Source organism: Solanum stenotomum, chromosome 1, assembly GCF_019186545.1.
Source record: "Solanum stenotomum isolate F172 chromosome 1, ASM1918654v1, whole genome shotgun sequence".
NCBI classification, from domain to species: domain Eukaryota; kingdom Viridiplantae; phylum Streptophyta; class Magnoliopsida; order Solanales; family Solanaceae; genus Solanum; species Solanum stenotomum.
The window spans coordinates 19,910,865-19,936,172 of NC_064282.1; the positions used below are offsets into that span (position 1 = coordinate 19,910,865).

The window sequence follows — 25,308 nt, forward strand, 5'->3', positions numbered from 1 at the left end:
GAGAATCATATTGGTTGCCGCGGAATAACAGATAATCAATACGTTTATGCTTAAACACATAAATTTGCTGAAATATAATTAAAGAATAATAGATAATCAATACGTTTATGCTAGAATACATAAACTTGCTAAAATATAATTAAAAAATTACCTCTTGCAGCATGAGCGAACACCTTGAAGTGAATTCATATTCATAAGTTAGACAGATCTTCAATCGAAGCCACAAGTTAGACAAAAGACAAGGGTTTTGTGGTCTTCTATCGTAATCCCAAGTTTACATCTAAACTCTCTCAATACTTTGATGGATTTCTAGGGTTAGAAGAATCCCTACTTATCCCAAATAGGATTTTGAGTTCTAATTAAATATAAACACTTAATTACTAGACTTCTTACTATGGAAATAATTGTATTTTTACCATAATAAATTACAAATCATTTATTGGTATAGGATCTATTAGAATTTTTATTAAAACTGAATAAACAATATATTCTATCATAAATACTATATCTATATATATGATTAATATTATATATCCCAAACGCTTTGTCACCCTTCTTTTTCATACATGAAAGAAAATATTATTTTATATAGGTGTAAGATTTCTTTCACAAACAACTATCAATAAAAGTGAATAATTTTACATGATTAAAAGTATGATGACAATATTTTCTTCACTTTGTCTACTAATTGTCATCCACTTTAATATCATATTAAAATAAGCTTATACGTAAAATTAAAAATCTAATGCATGGTATCCTTAGGTGAGAAACGCCTCTAGTCTTCCAAGTGACTTTCTAGGGTCTGGCATACATGTTAAGAAATTTATTAATCTTTTTAAATTGTTTGTCTAGATTTGACTTAGCAATACAATTTAAAATAAAAAAGGAAATCATTAAATTTTATGATCTTGAACTACAAAGAATAAAAAATTATTTTTTAAGATAAAAAAAGGAAATCATTAAATTTTATGATCTTGAACTACAAAGAATAAAAAATTATTTTTTAATCTTATTATCTTAAACATGACATAATACTACATTAACTAAAAGGAATCAGTTGGCTACATTGACCTTTACCTAAATTGTTTACTTCTTTTTAGATTGTCAATGTACGGCCTTTGCTTACTTGTGCCTTTTCTGACATCCAATGGAGAATCTGTTAACAATTGTTGATTTGGTGGCGAAATCTCTAATGTTAAGCTTCTGTTTTTTTTTTTTTTTGTATGATGCCAGAGACTGATCAATTTTATCTCTGCTGTCTTTTGGGCAGAAACAGAGAGTTCTCAAAGTTACCAACATAAATTAAAGTAGTAAAATAAAAATGTATAATTGAGTGGAAAAAACACATTAATAACTTTAAGACAATAAAATAAACGGTAGCAAACTCAGCCGCATTTCAAACACAAATTTAAATACTTCCATCCGTAGTTTTGCATTGCCATTACAAAACTGCAACAGGTTGCAGTCTTGGCTTGTTCCTCATATCTTTGATTAAGAAAAACTAAATTTCTTCCACAATTTGAAGTTCAAAAACAATAGGAAAAATACAACTTAAAATAAAAATGTAAGGTAAGTTCCAAAATTGCTTAACAGAGACGACAAATTCAACTGCGCAGGTGTCCAAATTAAGCTTGAGTTGAACTGGCATTCCACCCAAAGTTCTGTGGTCATCCTGCAGGACGGGAAAATGCCATCTGGAAAACAGAAGGGAATAATTGTTAACTTGCACACATTAGTCACTGATCTTCCAAGTATGAGAAAGGAACCGAATAACACACCAACAGAAGTTTTGAACACTCAAAAGTATACAAGAATCTATGAACACAAAACAAAACAGTTTTTGAAATGGCGAACACGGTATAGAGAAAGCATACTCTAAGACCTGTAATTGAAAATGTCACGGAAGGAACTTAAAAGGGGGTGTAAGATATACCTTGGTGACTACCGCCTGTCAGTTTTGCCACTTGATCTCTTTCCAGAGAATAGATGTTTTGGTTTCAGAGTAGGAATGACTCTATCGGACTCTCCCCGACGAGCATCCTTGTTCCTCTTATTAGCAGATTTCTTGAACAACTTTATAGCCTGTTCCTTCTGGGGTTTGTCCTTGAAGCCCTCCCCTGGAACAAATTCACTTCGAGGTCGTGACATCGACCTTGATCTTGCCATGGAAAGAGATCTAGACCTACGTTGCTTCTTGCTGGGAGTAATCTCGTCAACATCCATTGCTTCATTACCATTGTCATCTCCACGTTCAACTGATCTCTCTCGCTTACGACCCCTTGACTTACTTCGGGCTCGATTGATTGCTAGAGTTGGATCCAATCCCAAAGCAGATAACTGTCTTCCCATTCTTTTTGAAGTAAACTCCTTGTCTTTATCAAACTTTCTTGGTACAGTGGGTCGACTCTCTGCAGTGCTCTTCTTCATTCTATGCTGTTGAATGAGCAAACTTTTCTTTTTCCGGATTTCAGCTAATGCTGCTTGTTCTTCAGGGGTCAGCTCTGCACCGTCCATCTCAAAATCATCATCTCCTTCTTCCTCCTGACGAAGACCTTCTTCTCTCTCCAATTCTTCAAGCCTTTGTAAGATATCAGGGTCAACAAAGTCATAGACATTGTGCCCATCTAAAATTTCAGGCATTATATCTTCCTTCCACTCTTCATTTGCTAATAGATAGTGCTTCCTCAAGCTTGCAGAATAAACACCAGCACCTCCATTCTCATTCTCCAAATCTCTCTCGAGCTTCCTTTTCTGTTTCTCAGCATCTGCCTCAGCCTGCTTCGCTCTGGCTTCCAACACTGCCTCAGGTATGCATGCTGGCCTCTCTTTCTGGTCACGTTGTTTTGGCATAGCAACATGGAAGCGGTTCAAGCAGTCATTTAACTTTTTCGATTTCATTTTCAATTCCACCCTTTGATTCAGTAACCTCTCACAAGCTGCATTCTTCACTGAAATTACGCCATCTTCAGTCAAAGTGCTCATAGTTAACAGCACACCTGCTTCATCTGTTGCCTCGCCACCTTGACCAATCACTGTCTTCATAGCTTCATCTTTCATCTCCGCAACTAACTTCTTATCTTCCTCAGAAATGCCTTCTAATGGCTGCAAGTCTGTTTTGTTGCATACAATCATCAACGGCTTGTTCAAAAAGAGTGATTTGATGCTGTGAAAAAGAGCGGCCTGTTGCGCAATGCTATAGCCACAAGAACCAGAAATATCAAGGAAAAATAACACAGCAGCCCTCAGATGTGCTAGAGCTGTAATACTGCACATTTCTATGATATTACGATCCTCGAATGGCCTATCCAAGATCCCTGGAGTGTCGATCACTTGATACCTCAGATATTTGTAGTCAGTATGACCGACAAACAAGGACTTTGTAGTGAAGGCATACGGTTGAACATCCACATCTGCTCTTGTAATCTTGTTGATGAATGAACTCTTGCCAACATTTGGATACCCACAAATCAAGATGGTTCGAGTATTGGGATCAATTGAGGGAAGTCTTGCCATGTGCTGCCTAATCTGTTCCAAATAAGCTAAACTTGGGCCAATGCGCTTTATAACAGTGCACATACGCCCAAGAGCTGCAACTTTCAGGGACTTGCAGCGATAGAGTGAGTCACCATATTTCAACAATTTGACATAATCCTTTGCTACTTTAGAAATCAAATTTCTAGCAGTATTAATTTGGCCAAGGGCAAGCTTGTAATGGTCTTTGTTGTAGAGCACATGAAGAAGATCCCCATAGAAAGGATGGATATCATCAAGCCTGGGGAACTCATCAATAATGGTGGAGAGTTTGTCATAGAAATTCTGCTGCGTATATTTCACTTTGCGCATGTAAAATTGACGTATACGAGAGATAGCATATCCTTTGTGCACAACAGTAGGAGTTTGACGCTGGGTGCGAGACAGAATGATATCGACAAAGTCCTTCCCATTGGGAACCACCGTAATCTTCTTAAAATTGTACTGCACCATCTTTTATAATCTGGACTTGCAGTATAGAATTGAGACTGCACAGTAAAATGAAAAAACTGCATTAGTAGATGCACAAAAACAAAAAGAACCCATCAACCGACTGATCTCTCTCAAACAAATAACACTTAGCAATTCAAATTACAAAAATATCTTCCATTGACAAGCTTATAAATGTGCCTTCAAATCCTTATACTATGAAAATATACACAATCAAGAAAGATATTTTTTTCAGCCTCAAGTCAAAAAATTTACAGCTACACTAGTCCATTATGTTAAATGCCTTTAGTACCTTGATACACTATTATGACACACATTTCAGATGGGAATACCATATTACAACATACAAGTCCCTATCCTAAAACCTGCCCAGATAGAACCAACATAAATTCATTGCAAATTACAATAAAGTAGCTATTTGTTAGAGGTTTTTTCATATATGAATTCAAACTTTAAAGAAAAAGGAACTCTTTTTTTAATTAAAAAAAAAAAAAATTATCCAAAAAGAGCATCAAGTAGATGCACAGTTACAACGAAAGGAAAAGGCATTAACAAAAGAACTAAAGGAATCCCTTTTCAGTGTCAATCTAAGACAAGGGAGCTAACAAAATCCAACCAAAGAAAAAGGAACTCTTGAATAAACCAAGATTTATCATTCACATCCATGAGATTGAAATGAAAATAACACCTTTCAAGTTACAAGCAGACAACTGAAATAGTAAAAGGTAATTTACTTCCTATCCAAACAAGGTTCTCTAAAAGCAATATAGTCTTTAAAATTCTAAAAAGTTAAATAAATCAGTCAAAATACAATAGCAAGTTCCCAGAAACAAAAACAAAAATCACAACATAAGCACGAATCGTCGAATCGAGTATCAAAATAAGATAAATTCATCATAGCAAAACAGAAAAAAATGAGCTCAACTCTTCCATCGTTTATCAACGACAAAAGGAAATGATAAAAAAAAATCTATAGTATTATCTTAAACTAATTGAACAGAGAAAACATCACCTAAACAAATGTAAAGGCTACGAAGAACTCAAAAGTAAAGATGCAGAGAGTAGAAATTACGTGTATCGATGGCTGCAAGAGAAGTCGATGGCCTTTGAAGGGTTTTTGGACAAACCAAAACCCTAGGCTTGAAAGGGTTTACGCTTGAGGACGAAGCATATTATATATGGACTTGGGACAAGCCGCAAAATCTCGGGTCGGCCCATTCTAAAGTTTCGTAACGGGATGGGTTTATTTTGCAAAATTTCGGGACGGCCCATTATAGTTTTTTGAGAACAAAAAAGGAAAAATTACTTAAATACACAACACTTCTTTACCTATTTTCAATATTTCCCTACTCTTTTACTAAAATACAAAAATCCCTTATTTTCCCCCATTTCAACTTAACCGGATACTTTATTAGTTTAAGTATCCGTCCATTATTAATTAAAGTATCCGCGCTGCTATATTATGCATCCGCCCGTTAATTTAAGTATCTGTGCTGCTAACAACTTAATAATTTAAGTATCCGCCGTTATTAATTAAAGTATCCGCGCTACTATATTAAGTATCCACACTGCTATATTATGTATCCGAAAAACACTAAAAAAAGGGATTTTTGGTAATTAATGAAAGAGTAGGGAAAGGAAGTAATTTCTTTCTTATACTATGTCATTTGCCTAATTTTTACAAAAAAAAATCAGAAATAGCAATGATCAGATATAATAGGGCTATATAAATAGGGAAAATTGTATATAATAGCAAACTATTAATTCAAATTAAATGCTATAAATATACTTTGATTTAATTGTACCCTATAGCAAACTATTGCTATTTTCACCACTCTCCCTGGTGGAATCTCGCTCGCCACTCTCATTTGGTGACAGTCTCACTCTCCTCTCTCTTTTATACAAACACAAATGTATAAAATGTGTTTGTGTTTGTATAAAGCGAGAGAAAATTGTATATATACATATATTTTCGTTCCCCTCTCCCAGATCTCGCTCGCTACTCTCCCAAATCTCGCTCGTCACTCTCGCCTCTCTTGCTTATACACACAGAAACGAAATGTATAAATTGTGCTTTTGTTTTTATAAAGCGAGAGAAAATTGTATATACACATGCAAATACATATATCTTCATCATATACACTTATAATTATACAATACAAATATTTTCCTGCCCAGTTTTCTTTTGCCTTTCTCTCTTTCTTGTTTTATACATACACAGATTATACAATTGATCTTTTGTATACAACTGTTTTCTTTTGTATATGTATAGCGAATTATACAACTGCCTTCTTTGTATATATATATAGCGAATTATATAACTGTTTTTTTGTATATGTATAGCAAATTATACATATATATGTTTGCTATGGAACGCAATTATACAAACTTTGTTATAGCATACAAATATGAATTTTGTGTTTGCTATGTGTAAAAGTTTGCTATATGTGAAAGTTGTTCATATAAATATAGTTTTGGTAATTACATTTCATAGCAATAATTCTATTTGCTATGAAGGTTGTGATTTGTATATTACGTTTGTATATATTTCTCTTGTGAATATACAAACATGACAAGTATATACAACTTTTGTAATTATATATATTGGAATTAGGGGTGTACAAAATCAAATCAAACCACAAACCCAAAAAAACTCGACTAGTGGTTTGGTTTGACTTGGTTTGGTATTGGAAAAAAAATCCGATTATATTTGGGTTGGTTTGATTTCAACTAAAAAAACCAACTCGAGACCAAACCAACCTGACATTATATATATAATTTTAAAATTTTATTTTATACGTAAAAATATTTACTTTGATATACTTTTTAAATATTTCTTATACTTTTTATAGTTTTTATCTTTTAATATATTATTTCATGTTTGAAAGTTAGAATTCTTAATGATCTAATAAAGATTATAGTTCATAGATGTTGGTAATTATAATAAAGCTTAAATCAAAATTAAATTAATACTAATGCAAAAAGAAAATCAATTCAATACTAAGAATGACAATAATATTAAATATTTGTTCTTTAGTTTTACATAGGTTTAGGCAATTAAAATACATAATCTAATTTTAATTTTCTTTAATATTTAGTCATGTAACTAATATTTATTAAACTTATTTTTGCATGATTTAGTACTCTTAAATTATGATCATTTTCATTATGACTTATTAATTTGCAATATTTGTTTCACCGATTTCATTATTATTTTTTTGTTGGATATTTTAGTGTCATTAATCATATCATATTTTGTGTTATTTTCTTAAGAAACACGTTAGATAATTGTATTTTCGTAGGACTAAAGAAATATTTGAAGTACAAGTAAATTATATATTTGTATGAATACTTTATAACCTAAAAACCCGCAAATCCGAAAAACCCAAAAAATTCGAGGTTGAAAAACCCGAGTTTTATTGGTTTGGTTTGGTTTATAAATTCAAAAACCCGACACAAATGGTTTGGTTTGATATTTGAAAAACCCGAACCAATCCGACCATGTACACCTCTAATTGGAATTTCCCAGGACTCTGTTTGTAAATTTTGCTTGTCAATATACAAACAGAGTAATTTATCGTGAACTTTTCATATATCATAATCAAATAGCTAGGATAAGCATATACAAATCCTGGATTTATATAATCAGGAACCAAATTATACAAATTCTGAATTTATACAATTAAGAAACTAAATAGTAAAATTTCGTGAAACTGTAGCGACGGATTAAAAATAATCATAATTATAGCTATATTACATAATATACTCTAGATGTTTGTCATTTCGCATAATTTGCTTAAAATGGAATATACTTCCTCGACAAGAATAAGTTCGATTTTTGTAGCCCTTTATAAATTTGTTATTAGTTTTTATGTCTTTTATGAGATCTTTATTTTTCAATTGAAAAATCTTTTTTTTTGTACATAGAAGATAATTTTCTTGATTCGTCTCTCCCTAGACGTATTTGCAATCCTAGGATTATGCCTATTATAGAGGATCAACTTTTTGCTTATTTAAATGCTTAGTTTTAACGTGTATAATTACTAGAATTTGTATTTCATGTGCCAAGAAAGATTTGAAACAAATTTGATGAACCGAATTAGAAAAACCAAAAATAGCCAATTCATTTCCTTTTAGAGTGAATAGATTAAAAAAAAAAAGAAGCTAAACATAATTATCATTGTTTTGCAAATTTTATACCCATAGAGAATATGACATGCTACTGTCTTCTCTTTTTTTAAAATACTTTACCTGATTTAGTTGGTATGTACAATTGATCGGACTACATAAATATTCCTGCAATATAGATCATTGAAAGGATCTCAGAGTCCCACCTAAGTACGAAAGTCAAGATTTTTTAGAAAAACAAATTCATATTCAAAGAGTGTAAATGGATAAGCTTACACTAATCTATCAGTTTGGGCTTTAAATTCGAAATTTCCATTGATATTTGGAATGGAAAAAGTCTATTCATACAAAAAAAAAAAAACCAAAGAGTTGCAAGTGACAACACACATGGATTTTTATGAGTTAAGTCTATCTTTTATTATACTATCTAGCTAATTATACCCCGTCGTTACTTAAACTTAACAAAGTTTACCCCTCAATTGGATGATTTTGTCCGAATTGACCAAAATCACATGATTTCCCTTAAATAACCAGGTCTTCTCTTTTAACTTAACCTGACTCGACACACTTACAATTGGACTAATTTTAATTTGATTTATGGAGGACCACATAAATCTCCACAATATTGACCTTGTAACAAGACTATTATGTAGTTCTAAATAATACTCCGTCCATCTTAGTTTATGTGATGATATATGACTAGCACAACGTTCAAAAATGAAAGAAATTCTTTTGAAATTTGTGATCTAAAAAACTCTTTCATTGCAACTTCTGTGAGTAATACCATTTTCAACCTACAAAGGAACAGGGATGTCCTAGCACCAATATAGCTAATGGATATTTCCGTTCTAATGCTCTACCTGAGAGCTATCAATATTTGGTAGCTTTCCTCCTATAAAATGGAACACTATTGAATCAAATTGCAAAGACAATATTGAGAAAAAGATTATCTTTTTCCAGATGAAATGGAGCTAATTTTTATGTCACTTTCTGATTACGCGAAACACTTGTTTCTTCCATATTTTGCAACCTAGTGCACTGGAAAATATGCAGCTGATTTACCATCAGATTCTTGACAAAGGGACTATGGAAGTGATCTGCAAAATTCTGTACATGAACCTCAATGATTGAAAAAGAAAGTGAGCACGTTATCACACACCTGTTTTGCAGCATTTATGTGAAGCAGACAATGCTCAACAAGTTGTTGCATCTTCCACAGATTGGTGGTATCTGAAGCACTTGTACTATTCTTAGTAAGGTTGGGAGGAAGTAGAGAGTTGTTTCCACATGAACAATATAACTTTAGCTGTCAGATATTAGTTTGTAACTGGGATTGCTTTGGGAAGATGGTGATGAAATCTCACCTCCGGCTCTTTCTTTGGAAGTTGGAACGGTAGTCAGTTTCAACTGTATAAGCTCCTGTTGAGTATGACACCGTATGAGGATGTCATCAAGCTACGACAGGTACCATGGTGCAATGCGATGCTTATAGAACACTCTGTGCAGCATAAACAGCACGTTAACAAGCCATATGTGATCCATATGAGAGAAGTAAATAAGAGATGAGAACATGACAATTAATTCAAGAGAGACAAAAGGAACAACCTAAAGTAATTTAGGCAGGAGGCAAATAAACAGGTAAGGCGAATCACTCAATCTCAAGTCTAACAATATTCAAATAAGAAATTCTCAAACCCCTTTACTACAAAGATGGTGGTAAAGAGAAACATAAGAAAGATTATCCGTGCAAAGATAAGAGAGGATGACTTACATGTCTACAAATTACTCAGAATAAGTGAACCTGAACAGAATTCACAAAATATAGAGACTGTGTCCGTATAGATGCTTTCATCAAAATAAACAGAATGAATAAGCGAGTACGGAAATATCCTCTATCATGCCTAAACTGAATTCAGTTTCTATTGTAAAGGTTTTCCCACACCTCAATAATGTTAAAAATACGAACAGAAATACTTCCAAAAAGGTGAAAATGAAATTTCTACCAAAACAACAAAAGAAATTTACAAAAATGCAAAAGAGAACGCTTTACAGGAAACCTGCATGCCTGCTTGTTAACATGTGCTAATAGTTCTACCAGAAATCACCACAAGAACATGAACCGTCTACAAAATGATGAAAGCGATTCCGGTCCCTAACAATGATTTTGCGTCCTGTGATTTTTGAAATGAGCTTTGTGACAGCATGGCAATCTGGACAAACACGTAGATTCTTGACAATCTTGATTGTAGTTCCTGCCTGAGTACTAATTAGTCCATAAGCAATGGCTAGCCTTTCACTATGAACCGCAAGTGCTTGCTGCTTCTCCACTTCCCCAAGATTATGCAAGACTATTTCAGTCTGCGGCAAGTACCCATGAGCCTCGAGCCACTTGTTCATCTCCTCCAGCATTATGTAAATTTCTTTGCTTTTGGGATGCTTCATATCACCCGCAAGGAACTCGTGCACTTTATTGTTTACCTCAATGGAGCTACAGCCAGGTTCCTTGTCAACCCCGCTTCTTTTCATCAATGCCCTCACCTTTGCCACCCCATCCCAATCACCAGCAGCAGCATATATGTTGGATAGCAGAACATAAGTACCTGAAGTAGCAAGATCCTGTTCGACTAGGAACTCCATAATTTTCTCTGCAAGCCTTACGTCCCCATGAATCCTACAAGCAGTCAGTAGAGTTCCCCATAAAATAGGATCGGAATCAATCTTCATACTTTTGACAAATTCATAAGCTTTTTCTAGCTGTCCAGCTCGTCCAAGAAGATTCACCATGCAACCATAGTGCTCAATCTTTGGCTCAATTAAATACTTCTCCATTAACTGAAAATAAGTCCACCCTTCAGACACCAATCCGGCATTAGCACAAGCACTTAAAATGGCAATAAACGTTATATCAGTAGGTTGGAGACCCAACTTACACATCTCATTGAACAGCTGCAAAGCTTCAAGGCTAAATCCATGCATCGCATATCCTACAATCATCGAATTCCATGTTATGACATCCTTATCTCTCATCTGATCAAACACCATTCTTGCATCCTCTAAACTCCCAGACTTGCTATACATGTCAATAAAAGCAGTACCTACATGTTTATTTACTTGGATTCTGTTACTTTTCACATAAGCATGAATCCAACGACCTGATTCCAGTACTCCCATTTGCGCACATGCAGAAAGAGCAGCCACCACGGTTACTTCATTAGGTTTCACTTTTGACAGTAACATCTGCCTAAAAAGAACCAAAGTTTCACTAGGTCTACCATGTTGGCCATACCCATCAATCATGGCATTCCAACAAACAACATCCCTGTCTTCCATCCCATCAAACAACTCTCTTGCTTCTTGGACATGCCCATTCTTTGCATATCCAGTAATCATTGTTGTTAAAGACACCAAGGACCTTTCAGGCATAGTGTCAAAGAGTTTGCGAGCTGACACAATGTCACTGCCTCTTGCATAGACATCTACAAGAGCAGTTCGAACGTATGTGTCAGATTCATATCCGAGTTTCAGGGCTTGACAATGAAGGGCTTTTCCTGATTCAAGTGGGCAAGTTTTAAGCATCGAAGAAAATGTAAATGCATTAGGCTCAATATTTTGTGTTAGCATTTGGATATATAAGACATAGGCTTGTTCATAGAGATCATTGATCACATGATTATGGATAATGGCTGTGTAAGAGAACAGAGTTGGACTATGAGTGCGCTTAAAAACAGTAACAGAATGTTGGAGGTGTCCAAGGGAAGAGTATGATTGTTGGAGCCTAAAATTCAAAACTGGGTCACTCTCCAAACCATTGCGAATAAGAAATGCATGAATCTGTAGAAGCTGTCTGATGTTTTTTGACTTTTCTATCAAGAATTTAAGTCTGTCTGGTGACGGGCTATGGCTGTACTTGGTGTTAGTACTAGTAGTGTATAGTGGTGGACTGGAGTAAAAGGAAGTTCCAGACATGATTTCAGCCACGGCCAAAGCTTTGGTTGGGAACTCTTTCAAGACTGTAATATGTCCGAGATCCCAAGAGCAATCAAAATGTAACTAGGAGAACACAAAAGGCATCTGATCAAGCACCTGCTTCATCATCAACAACAAGCACATAGTTATAAGGAAGACTTCAGACAGGTCGATATAGAAATTAAGTGCCTTCAAATATTGCTGGATACACAACTTCAAACTATTGCCTACAGTTTTACGAATCAATGTCAATGCTTTATAACCCCCAAAGGAGCCAGTTGACATTTGGCAATAAGCTTGCGCTTGTTTAGAGAGATCATCCTAAATGATTAAAGTGTGTCGTAAAATATTCAGCCACTAAGGAATTTCTTCCAAGTAATATTAATAGAAGCAAAGGAAAACTTTTTTGATAACCGTGGTACCCAGACCAGCTTTCGTAATTCCATGGAACAACTATCAGGTAACTCTATCCACTAAAACAATAACAAATGAGAAGAAATCACTTAGTATTTTATGTCTATGTTGCGAAATTGAACAAACCTCACGGTGCTCAACCCACAGTATTGACCACTAAGCACACCCTGGTACTCTCTGTGTGTATTCCGATAAGACTTGTTAATGTAGGTAACTTTTCCTTTTAAGGCTGATAGTATCAGTTACCTATACAATTTTAATGGAACCTTTAATTCTGCAGAGAGGTCCTAGGTTGCAAATTGAAGAGAGCAATCAAAGTACCTGCACCTTTTAACCTCGCAAAAGAAATTGCCTTGTTCATAAAATGGAAGAATTTCAAGTGTGGAGTCTCTTGGCTACTTGAAAGAGACGATTAACAGCCTAACAGCTACTATCAACGACGTCGTAGTAGTAATATATTCTCTTCCCCTTTCGAAATATCTTCCCAACAACTCCTTATGGATATTGAAATGCACTACTAATCTTTAAAATTATCTTGTTCTTTTTTTAAATAAACAAAAAAAAAAGAGTATATTTTTTTTTATAGGGATAAGGGTCTGAAAAATATCTCAATTTTGGTCGAATTTGCTGTTATGATACTAAACTTTCATGAGGACCTATTACCTCCCTAGACTATTTAATATCGTATTTTAAACATATATATTTGTCCACGTGGACATAAAAAATAATGCAAAATTATAAATAGTAATGTGTCCACGTGGACACATATATACCTTTAAAATACACTATTAAATAGTTCAGGGGGTAAAAAATACGGTATTAAATAGTCTAGGGAGATAATAGGTCATCATGAAAGTTTAGTATCGCAACAGTAAATCCGACCAAAGTTGGGGTATTTTTCAGACCCTTATCCTTTTTTTATAAGAGACAAATATTGAAAACACTCCAAATTCCGTGCGAATTAGTAGTTTCATACTCGAATTATTGACAACCTTAAAAACATTCATTTACTTGACTATTTCAAGTGAAATACATCTCTAAATTCTCGTCAAGTTTAGAGATATTTTCAACACTTCTCTCAACTTTTTATTAAGAGTTTCATACTTCTACAAGAGTTTAAAATCACTTGTTCTGTCATGTTGATATATCACTTGTTATGTCATGTTGCATATCACAAGTGAATCTAAGGGCCTGTTTGGATTGGCATTTGACTTATGACTTATAAGCCAAAAGCCATAAGTTAGAATTTATGGCTTATGGCTTATTTTTGTTATTTTGGCTTTAAAATAAGTGCTTATAAGCACTTTTTAACTTTATCCAAACACTTCAAAACTGCTTAAAAGTTATTTTGGCGCAAAAGCACCTAAAATAAGTCAATCCAAACGAGCACTAAGTTTAGTTAATCAAATAAATGTGTATTTTTAAGGCAATCAATAGTAATTTGTGTCAAGTTCAAAGGTATTTTCAATATTTTTATCTTTTTTTAAAGATGCATTATGGATAACTAGTAAAAATTTATCTTACCAAAATATGTGTAAGTATAGTCATATATGGGTGTGTTTGGTACAAAGGAAAACGTTTTTCCAGTTTTCTATCTGATAGTAATATTTTTCACTTGCATATGGAATACAAAAGAGAGAACAACTATTTACAGTTTCCATCATCTCCTTCATAAACGAAGTACTACTGAAAGCTACCATGAAACTACAAACAATTAACCAAACACCCTCGCAGCTGACTTCTTAACTATACCTCCAAGAAGAACTAAATCCTTCTTTACATGATTATCGCATTAACATATGAAACATTTGAGCGAAAAGAAACAAGAAAGATGTACAGAAGAGAGTTTAGCCAATACAGATTGTAGCATGAGCGCCGCTCGCGTTGAAAACCTTTGGGAAATCAATCAAACTGAAAATGTTAGAGGAACCATTGTTCAGACTTCACAAGCATCACATATGACTAACTGGACAAGTATATATATCAACCTACAGAACCCCAAAACACATTTAACAGACAAACATGAAATAAATAGAGAAGGGACAAACCAAAGATGCCTCCTCATTTTCAAATCAATTTACAAAGCTACCAGAATTGACCCAAAAAAATAATAATTTAGTAGCCAAGTTCAATTCTCCTGGCTTCTGCATTCAGAAAGCATCGTCGTCTCTTCTGAAAAATTGAACTTGCTGGTTGCACCAAAGATGTCAGCAAGTTGCAATACTATCCTTTGACATGTGTCACTAGTTGGCAGGAAAGCATCTGGAAGGGAAGGGATGCATTCAGGGAGAAATTCTGTCTTGTTGAAGGTTGGAGCATACAGCACCAGCACTGTCCGACAGAATATGAATCTGCAATATTCAGAGTGTTTTACCTTCGATGTTTTTGCGAGGAAAAGAGCAACAGAAAAGTAGACCGGTATAACTTAAAAACATATTTACTTATTAAAAGGACTACTTAAGTTTCATTAGATTGGTTAGAAATTTGCTAAAATATATAAAAGATTTACTCTATATTCTTGCACCATTACTTGTGTGCAGTCCCCTTATATTTATTTTGATAAGATTTTGTCCAAATTATACCCCCAGCATGCTTGAAGGGTTTGAAACAACTATTACAAACAAGGGCATTTTTGGTCTTTTTTGCTATTTTATCTCATACACAGCTAATAGCCTAATACAGGAATTATTATCCCATATTGAATCTGGTACAATAATTTAGGAAGTCCCCATAACAACATACCCTGTGGGATGGGTCTAGGGAGGGTAAAGTATACCCAGACCTTACCCCTACCTCGTGGAGGCTCGTGGAGGACTGGAGGTAGAGGTTGTTTCCGAAAGATCCTCGGTTCAAGTAACACATCAAAGCAGTATGAAAAAGAACACAGAAGTAAAGAAGACATCAAATAATAGAGAAAACATTACATAGCATTCAAGGATAAGGAATAGTAATGACAGCAAAATATTACGATGCTCGAAGCAAATAATAGAGAAAGCATTGCATTGCTAATAGTACTGATATGAACAGAGGAAAAGGTACGGTGCACCAAACCAATACGTGGAAGCTACTCTTCATATTATAAGAACCAGGTTGAGATTCCTGTACAAGTTTTACGAAGATTCCCTATACAGGATATGAGAAATTGAGAATAATGACCAAACAAGGGATAAAACAATGCAAGAAATTCTACCATGATTATTCTTTGTCAAAAAAATTCTACCATGATTATATTTCCTAATACCTCAAACCAAACAACCCTTAAAGGATTCAGCTGACTTGTCATTTTAATTTCCTCAAAAATGACAAATTGGAGATTAAAGGGGTGACAGCCTTGAGTTATTAAAGGGGAAATATTATCATTCTACCAGTAACTCTACAATGAAACAAAGGAATGGAGACCTAAGTTCCATTTTGTTGGATGTCCCTGCATCAGTGAGAAAGAGAAACAATGATTACAGAGGTCTTTTGAAGACGAAAAGGCTTGGACAGGAGTTGAATTATGTGCCTCGGATATTATGAATTCCTGTATTAGGAAGTAGAAGAAAGCTAACTTTATGTTCCCTTTAAATTGTACAGATGGCTTTAGCACAGCCTTTGTGCTATACATTTATGATTTTGTTACCATTCTCAAGAAATTTCCTCAAAAAAGAATTCATGCTTAACCTCCACATCCACCCTCATGCCCATAAGCCTTGAGAAAATACAAATAGAGACCAATTTAACTGGCATACCGAACCAACATCACATCCACCCTCACACCCATAAGCCTTGAGAAAATACAAATAGATACCAATTTAACCGACACTCCAAACCAACATCTTGGAATAAAAAAATGTGCGAGTGCATCAGCAATTTATACCAGCGAAGTATCAGATTTTGCCAGGTGCTCAATGTCAAATCAACTACTTCCATATTCAGCCACTCGAGGGCCTACTTCAAGACTTGACACTAGATGACTAAGATGAGTACTGAAGAAAATGTTGGCGAACAGTAGCAACCTACCTTAAAATGAGCCGCCGTAAAAATGGATCTCCAAGAGTTTGAGCCCAAACAGGATTAAGATTATCTGATGCTGCTAATAACAAACCCCACTCATTTAATGATGAAGAAAGTAGTTTGTCAGCCTTATCATACATATCCTGAAAGCAAGAATCCATGTGTGAGCAAACCAAGGACATAAAAAAAAGGTAAGATGCAGTTGGGGCTAGGCTAGCACACCATGTCAATGTCAGAACCCGTGAAACCAAGCATCAAAATGAAAGCCTGTAAAGGAATTGTAAGAAAACTCGTGAATGAGCTTCCACTCGGCTGTCGTGAAGAGTCCACAGTAGGTATAGGCAGTGACATTGCAGGAGAGAGTAGCATGGCAACTGATTCTCCCTTCTCTGATCCACTTAGTGCCTGTTGATATCCATGCATCAAATAATTTTATCCATATCAGAGAAATAAATCAAAAAGCAGAAGGTTCATTACCTAAATAATTTAACAAGTGATTAAAAATAAATTTAAAACCTAAGTATTAGGCATGTGAGTTAACTTCAGAGTTATCTATTTAACAAGCAGATACAAGGATATCAAGAAAAAAAGAGGTAACTTCCGCTAAGCACAACGAATTATGAGCTGATGAAGTAATTTTGTAAAAGAAAGCAGGCTGGAGAAAAGGAAAGTGCAACCGAAATATTGTCTCCTACCTTAAAAACGACACTAGGAGAAACTCTAATATATCACCAGAGACTTAGACTGATACTATAATATCATCAAAGTTAATAGAATATTTCAAGCATAGATTCTTCTGAGGGAGTCTAGAACACCATTCAGCTGTAGATTTTGGTTGAATAAAATGCATCACGGATAAAATAATATACTGCTGGAAAATTAAGTACAAAGTGCGACTAAGAAGAAGATCAGGGAATCATAGTTTGAAGCCCATGATGTTGAGGGCCATGATGATACTCAAATAAATCAAAAAACTAAAACTTAGAAATGTTTTTGATAAGGTAAATAATTTTATTAATGGAAGGGAAATTCCTGTATACAAATAGTATACCAGAAAGTAGATAAACCTAAACCACAATATGGTTCTCTATAAAAGTCATCCAATCATCTAACTACAAACAAGGGCCTCATGGGTACACCAATAAAGAAACTAGAGACAAGAGGCTACTCCTCACAAACAAAATCATTCTCAACCCCTCAAACACTCTCCTATTCTTCTCCCTCCAAACTACCCACATAATTTCTAATGGAACTACATCCCAGGCCTGGGGTCTTCTCCTCCTCCTCCTGAAATCCCAGTTACACATTGGCTTCTTTACTGTTCTCGGCATGGCCCACTGTACTCTGAACCAGCCAGTTCAGGATCTCCCACCACGGACATTCTGGACTGCATTCCTGGATTTTATCATATTTCTAAGAGCATAAGTAGCTCAATTCTCTAAATAAAAGCTACGGTATTTATTTCCTGTATCATGACTCCTTTGCAACCAAAGCTTTCTAAATATTTTATCATCACTTGCTTCTGCCTGCCAAACCGATACTGACAAATCCATGTAATACTTCCTTTAATGAGAAATCTGATGTTTCAACTTCGGAACACAGTGATAATGGATCTCCATTTAAATATGAAGCATGCCGCAACAACGCCGAGCACACATCCCACACATAAAGCCTTGTGAACCTTATGTAGCACATTAACAAATAACAAATGCCAATCTTGTTTCAGACGTCACAGGCTCCCTATTGGAAATGTGAACCCAAATTGAGGCCCCTCTTCTATGCAGGTGATGCGTATCTGAACACCAAAAATACTACCTAACTACCTCAAGGTACCTTAAGATTTGCTTCTTAACAAGCAAACTATTGATGGGCAACACAAAGTAGTAAAAAGGAAGATTAAGAGAGAATCCGAGTTTGATGGGGGAATTCTTTTAGCTGCTGTTGAATAGAGTAAAAGAATTACTAAATTAGGTTAGAGAGTTTTGGCTCGCTCAGAATTCTCTAGCAACATGCACATACCGGAAGAGACCAGGAAATTTGATTCCCTAGAACAGTTTGTAAAATTCAAACATGGAGCTTAACTCTGACATTTCAGCAGTTTTAAATTTCAATAAATGTAAGTCCAACCAAGCCCTATTAGGTTATTAGTATTTGAGATAGTTTAAGCTCTGCAATGCAGATATATTCCTATGCCGGTCTCCATATTAGAACATGCAATCATCAGTACAAGCATTTCCACCACTCTCTCCATTTTTAGTTAATCATCCTTGAGAAGAAAATTTATTGGCTCAACACAATAATAATCTCAGATAAACTATGCACCAATTGTCATCATATTAGCAAGGTCCAGAATGCATACCGTGAATGATTTACTGATATTACTGTCAATGACCAAAAAGAGTGGTCTTCTAGTGAATGGCAACAAGTCACATGGATAAATCCCATTCAAACCTACAATTAAAAAAATAATCAGGATTCAGAATTATATACAGCCAAAATATGACACTTGGTTTCAATTTCAAAGGATAAGGTTTAAAACCAAAATAAAATAAAATTGTGTGATGCTCAGAATAGATGATGAATTGATGACCAGCATATATGCCAAGTGTAAACACAAAATACCAGCCAGATGACGGAAATGAAGTGTAACAATTTGCTTCCATATTTAGATAAAAAGAACTGATGCAGCCAACAACCTCTGAGTCACTGTCCATGCCTTGTATAAATATCAATAAAGAACGCTAATTCTTTTATTAAGGTACAGATCCACCCCACAAATTCCCTACTCAACAACAAAAAAAAACAGTGTAATACACAAGTGGAGTCTGGGGAAATTCCCTACTCAAGAGCCCAAATTTTACCCACTTTGCTCCCTCGGTAACTCAATCCCCAATATTATGGTTGAAGGTAGAAGCTCTTTGCCAATAGACTACCCTTCATCACAAATGACTTCAATATTTAAGATGATAAAAGGTATGAGCAGAAAAACACCTCCTGACATTGACTTCATTGTCAAACTCAAGTTGATATTCCTTGAGTTGATTTTACATACATAACATCAGGATTTTTGTCTTAAATTTTTCTATAGTCTTGAAGCATTTCATGAGTTTCTCCCAGGTCTTCTATCTAGTTTTTGTTAATGAGAGAAAACAATGAACTTCTGCAAAGAAACATGTTGTCCATATGAAAACAAGAATTGATTTTAGAGTGACCTATGCACATCAGCACAACGTAACAAGACCTATGTGCTATTCCACCAGCTGATACTTCTGCAACTAGAGAATGAATACAGTATGTTTTGTGCTTCAAACTGTTCATTTTTGGATCTACATCATGGAGAAAATGTTCAATACCTTCACTGGAACGAGAACCAATGTATAAGCAACTACTCTGCTCACTTAAGCAATTCCCCTTGGCAGAAGTGGGATTTGCAATTTCAAATTCAAAGTTCAGTGAAGATGTAGAGGAGGCTTCTGAGTCGCCAACACGAGACATAAAGCTCCTCCCTGCACCATGGGATGGAGAAGAAAAAGAGTTCTGAGAGCTTCCTGTCACAAATTTAAATTGTTAACAGGATCAGTGTAAGCTGTAAATTAGAGTTTTGAAGGAATAATTATGTCAACATATAAGAGCTTTACACCATCTACTACCTGCAGCAGACAAATATAGTAAAAGAACTCCATCATGAGATAGCTCCTCACAGTTTGTGGCCAAGACCTGCCAATAATTGGCAAGGTTAACTTTCAATGGAGAATAGTATAGAGAGTACATGCATGAGGAATACACAGATAAATCCAGGAGCTAAAAATCCTTCTCCATATCCACGGAGGCCATTGGCTATAGTGCTGTTTATGCAATGTTCAATCACCAGCTCTAGATAGAAGGATGCCAACTTTTGCAGTATCACTATAGAAGATATTAAAAGGATATTTAAAAACTTCCACCTAGCACAAAAAAAAATTAATTGCAATAAAGCTCTGAGTAATATTAATAGAGCATATGCTACCAGGAAAATCAAACTAATTTTCCTCAAAAATAAGCAGTTACCTTTCCCATTTCACATTTGTGCTAAAACAAGTTTCGAGATTTCACATTTACCAAGTTAATTAAACTATACTTATAAGGTATTGAAATGTCCGATGAGAGCACAAGAACTACAATTTACTTTTTCAACAAAAATATTTTTTTGCAAATAGTTGTGTTAGAATATGAATAGGTTTATACAATCCTATTAGAATAGGAATAGGTTTATACAATTCTATTAGAATAGGAATAGTAATAGAAATAGAAATAGAAATACTAAATAGTATCCTACTTGGTAAAGGATTGTATTCTAGAGTCTATAAATAGGGTCTCAATGTAATAATGTAAACAACAATAATTCAATAATATTCTTTTCCTATATTTCTCACATGGTATCAGAGCCTCTACGATCTTGGTAAACAATCAAAGAGCTTCCGCTGCCGGCGGGCAGCTATTATCCATATATGACGCCTGTCCGGCCAACGATTATGTTAGCAAAAGTTGGGTCACTGTGTATCTTTCCGATGACTATTTTCTCATATCTAATTTGTGTAGCACCGTGCCATCATTCCGATGACTACTTTCTTATATCTATAGCACCGTGCCATCATTCCGGTGATTACTTTTTCATATTTAATTTGTGTAGCACCGTGCCATTTAATTTGTGTAGCACCATGCCATCCTTATGGTGACTACCTTTATTTTGCATATCTTATTTGTGTAGCACCGTGCATCTATCCGGACTACTTTTCATATTTAATTTGTGTAGTACCGTGGATTTTTCCGAACTATTTTCTCATATCTGAATTGCATAGCATCATGTGTCTTTTCAGTGACTCCTCAGATTTGATTTGCATAGTTCCATTCGGCTTTCCGGTGACTCCTCAAATCTGATTTGCATAGGGTTGTGCCATCATTCCAACCCTACCCGTATAATTTTTTCTTTTTCAGTAGGGTCGTGCCATCATTCCGACCCTACCCATATTATTTCTCTTTTTCAATGGGGTTGTTCCATCAATTCGATCTATCCTATATAATTTCTTTTTCTAGTTGGGTCGTGACATTATTCCAACCCTACCCGTATAATTTTATTTCTTAGATTGTGACCACTTTTAGCCATCAAATCTAATACTCCGCATATGAGCATGTTCCGGCCAGTTTTTCGGTGACTTACTTAATATCGACTCGTCTATTGATTCCAACATGATCCACATACTTTATACTAGATTTTGAGCACTTACAACAACCGCTGCATTGTGAAGAAGTCTATATGGAGCAACCACCTAATTTTGTTGCTCAGGGGGAGTTTAGTAGCCTTGTATGTTGATTACGTAAGTCACTTTATGGTTTGAAACAGTCTTTGCAAGCTTGGTTTGGGAAGTTCCAACACTGTAATTTTATCACTCCGTGTTTTATCGGCATTATGCATCAAATTCAGTATTTCATGAGAAGACCAAGCACATTGAGATTGATTGTCAATTTTGTGAAGTCAAGTGGTCAACTTGCAATTATCTCACCAAGCCCCTCATCGGTCCTCGTGTTAAATACATTTGTAACAAGCTAGGTACATTAATTGTATGCACTAACTTGAGGGGGAGTGTTAGACTATGAATAGGTTTATACAATCCTATTAGAATAGGAATAGATTTATACAATCCTATTAGAATAGGAATAGGTTTATACAATTCTATTAGAGTAGGAATACTAATAGAAATAGGAATACTAAATAGTATCCTACTAGGTAAAGGATTGTATTCTAGGGTCTCAATGTAATAATGTAAACAACAATAATTCAATAATATTATTTTCCTATATTTCTCACAAGTTGGAAAATGCAACTACTTACCGCTAAATAATTTGTAACAGACGGACGATATAGGATGGACTTGCGAGGATTAGGAGGTAGAGTAGGATCAGATATATCTTGTGAATAATTAACACGACTGGGCCCTGGAGCTCCATTCTGGCCAATACCAGTTCCAACCCCACTTGGAGGAACCCCGCCTGTTTGATAAAATGACCCACTAGGTTCCCATTCCAGACATTGTAGCATTCGGAAAGTATCAAGAGTCAATTCTGAATACTTAACCTGATCACCGCATAAAAAGAAAAGATGAGTGAATATTAATGCAGTTGATCAATATGGATGCAAACATTAAGTTCACTAGTAAACTGCACAATAAACCCAGACACTTCCAATTAGAACAAAAGGTAGGCATGCAATGGTTCACCTCATTGGGATGGTAGCTGCAGAGCAGTGCATCTCGTAATCTTAGCTTTCTCTTTGCTTCAACAACTTGTGGCAGGCAATCTGGATGAAGGTCCAATACAACACTATATCTCAATGGCCTGATATGCATAAAAGCTGGGTAAGCTTTTCGAAACTTAACTATTTCCTGAACCACCAGCTTCCATTCTTTAAAATCAGTTTCCTGGAAACAATTCCATCTAAAAGTCATTCATCTATGCATAGAATATTTGTTCTTTCCCCTATCACAACATGTAGTGAGCAAGGGACCAAGCTAAGCATGTGGAAACAGGTCATAGCATACAAAGGGCATTCATATCATTCAGCCCACCAAACGTTAACTCCATCAATGGAAATGGACATTTGGGAAATTGTCACTTCTGTGTTTGGTAACAAACTTTACCTGAATAAAAAGGCAGTTCACCAACTTAATGGTTCAGTAGAATATTGGAATTTGAATACTCTTACCACTTCAAAGAAGCCCGGTTACTCCTTTAAAAAAAACCACATCACATGATAAAAGCTGATGGTTTCATCTAAATCCCATAACAGCAGCCACTTCCCATGGCAGGAAAACAGATCGTACATTTAGACCCTGAACACGCCACATATTTTTGTTGAAGGCACAAAGTAAAAAAAAATAGAAAATTTTTTTATATACATGTGTGAACAGAGGTCCAAATTATAAAGATAATTGACCATTTGACTCTGACATGCTACACATGGTGCCTTCCTCCAGTCCTAGCAATTTTTCATATAATTATGGCAAACCAAAATATTACATGTAGTGGAACGGTACGTATGAGCTTGTGTACAAAACAATTAAGAATCATGGTCACCGACCTGGAACGCCCTCTTGCATTCATCAAGCAACATTTTCAGCTGATTTACCAATTGAAAAACCATATCATGTCGATTCAAAACCAAACAAACTGTCATAAACCGAGCAAGAAACCGAAGTTGCTTGTTGGAAAGATTAACATCCTGAAACATCCCATCTTTAAAGTACTCCCTAGTCAACACTGCCTCATAAAAGATATACGACTCAGATAAATAGCTGGCCTCACTTGTCCTCATGTACTGGCCAAAATAAAGCTGACCAATTCTAGATGCAATATCCCCAATCTCCCATCTCTTGAGACCAGCTTCCACCAACTTCTGTCGATTCTCTTGTTGAAACTTCCATAATTGTGTGTATACCTTGAAAACCTTATAGAAGTATGTATCATACCTTATATTACACAACCACCCAAATTAAAGACTATCAAAAGACAATACATTCTTTATACAAATCAAAGTAGAAACATTAAAACTGCAGAGGATAGAAACACGAAAATCATCTACAGACTACAGTGTCCTTGTTGCTATAACGTAAAATGTTTTCCATGATTAATTATTTCCTGGTACTTGGTTGCACAAAAATATCATTTTTTTAGACGTGTCATTGAAGTATTGAAAATATTTTCCTTAAGAACAATATGTTACATGAAATAGTGGAAAACAGCCTATACTCTTTAAGTGAAATTCCATTGCACTTGTGCTCCATATGCTCTCGCTCCTAATCAACCTGTAACCATTATTTTCCTCTTTACTAAATCTAATTATCACTAAACGCCATCACTATTCTGTGTCACATTTATATGTCCAACCAAACACCAAAATCGAAAATTACCAAGTACAATGTTTTCCAATAAAAAATCATTCTTTAAATTATTCCAAATAGGGCTCTAATCATCTTGATGCTAATACACTAAACTGATAGAAATTACTCCTAACCTGTTCATTTAGCATCATTATTTACTGATAGTCATGGTTGATTACTAAAAGGGGTATTTCATCTTCCCCATTGAAATCCCTAAAATTATACAATTCATTTAAGCATGTCACAGTATACAGCAATCATTATCATCATCAATAAACAAAAACGCCCATATGGGTTCTTCAAGATCATCAAAATTATGGGGAAATTGAAAAAAATGAAAAATTGGGGTCAAGTGTTAGACCTGTTACGTTGGTAGTAAGGCAAATCTCGAATTTTCGAGAACTTCTTGTCAGCTTTGGCAACAAGGGTCCAATAAACTTCGCTGACTGGTATATTATTGCTGCTGCTGTTACTGTTTTGCTGAGACATTCTTCCAATTTTCCTAATACTTCCCTCTTTAGATACTCAATTGAATCAAAGAGTAAAATGCAAGGGATTCAAAATTTGCTGCCATTGATTCTTTGGTAGAAAAAAAAAAGTCTTCAATTTTTGTTCAACTTTTTAGTATCAGTTGGGAGTGGGATTTGGGAAAGTTCGGGCCGCTGATAAGAAGTCGATTTCTTAGGGCATGTTTTGAGTTTTATGTTATAAATCATTTTGGGACATTTTATTTGTAATTCTCTCATTATTTTCAAAAAAACTATCTTTTCTGAAATTTCTAAGTATGACAAATTCAAATAATTATAATAATTAAATTTTATTTAATTATATTAGTATTGTTACAGAAAATATTTATGAGCTCACTAAAATTAATTATTGTGTCAAATAAAGACTTACTTAGACATGATTT

The 25,308-nt window shown here is 34.9% G+C and overlaps 3 protein-coding genes across 11 annotated transcripts; all 3 read right to left on the reverse strand.

Annotated features, from left to right (window-relative positions):
- Positions 1–1,933: 1,933 nt before the first annotated feature.
- LOC125854469 (nucleolar GTP-binding protein 1-like) lies at positions 1,934–5,179 on the reverse strand. Its single transcript, XM_049534345.1, has 2 exons — positions 5,054–5,179; positions 1,934–4,019 (listed from the first exon to the last, which is right to left on the reverse strand). The coding sequence occupies exon 2, from the start codon at positions 3,982–3,984 to the stop codon at positions 1,942–1,944; it is 2,043 nt and encodes a 680-aa protein (XP_049390302.1). The 5' UTR covers positions 3,985–4,019; positions 5,054–5,179; the 3' UTR covers positions 1,934–1,941.
- A 3,684-nt stretch (positions 5,180–8,863) lies between these two features.
- On the reverse strand, positions 8,864–12,955 carry LOC125849524 (pentatricopeptide repeat-containing protein ELI1, chloroplastic). Of its 9 annotated transcripts, none has more exons than XM_049529659.1 (4): positions 10,167–12,412; positions 9,474–9,607; positions 9,269–9,339; positions 8,864–9,001 (listed from the first exon to the last, which is right to left on the reverse strand). In XM_049529659.1, the coding sequence occupies exon 1, from the start codon at positions 12,073–12,075 to the stop codon at positions 10,201–10,203; it is 1,875 nt and encodes a 624-aa protein (XP_049385616.1). In that variant the 5' UTR covers positions 12,076–12,412; the 3' UTR covers positions 8,864–9,001; positions 9,269–9,339; positions 9,474–9,607; positions 10,167–10,200. The 9 variants fall into 9 exon arrangements, with proteins under 9 accessions (XP_049385616.1, XP_049385623.1, XP_049385582.1 ...); XM_049529666.1 differs by having other exon boundaries at positions 9,269–9,347; XM_049529625.1 differs by lacking the exon at positions 8,864–9,001 and adding an exon at positions 12,811–12,955 and having other exon boundaries at positions 9,049–9,339; positions 10,167–12,192.
- A 1,371-nt stretch (positions 12,956–14,326) lies between these two features.
- LOC125872610 (uncharacterized) lies at positions 14,327–25,094 on the reverse strand. Its single transcript, XM_049553363.1, has 10 exons — positions 24,760–25,094; positions 23,600–23,987; positions 22,740–22,940; positions 22,355–22,597; positions 20,136–20,202; positions 19,839–20,033; positions 18,845–18,936; positions 16,708–16,890; positions 16,492–16,628; positions 14,327–14,840 (listed from the first exon to the last, which is right to left on the reverse strand). Exons 1-10 carry the CDS (start codon positions 24,885–24,887, stop codon positions 14,618–14,620), a joined length of 1,857 nt encoding a protein of 618 aa, XP_049409320.1. The 5' UTR covers positions 24,888–25,094; the 3' UTR covers positions 14,327–14,617.
- Positions 25,095–25,308: the final 214 nt, after the last annotated feature.

Bases quoted from the DNA above. Each gene is read 5' to 3' on its own strand.
- LOC125854469 (XM_049534345.1), bottom strand. From the start codon at position 3,984: ATGGTGCAGTACAATTTTAAGAAGATTACGGTGGTTCCCAATGGGAAG.
- LOC125849524 (XM_049529659.1), bottom strand. From the start codon at position 12,075: ATGTCTGGAACTTCCTTTTACTCCAGTCCACCACTATACACTACTAGT.
- LOC125872610 (XM_049553363.1), bottom strand. From the start codon at position 24,887: ATGTCTCAGCAAAACAGTAACAGCAGCAGCAATAATATACCAGTCAGC. The intron at 22,598-22,739 runs GTGAACCATTGC...TGCGGTGATCAG, and splicing joins GCAGCTACCATCCCAATGAG to GTTAAGTATTCAGAATTGAC. The intron at 20,203-22,354 runs GTAAGTAGTTGC...AATTATTGGCAG, and splicing joins CTGTTACAAATTATTTAGCG to GTCTTGGCCACAAACTGTGA.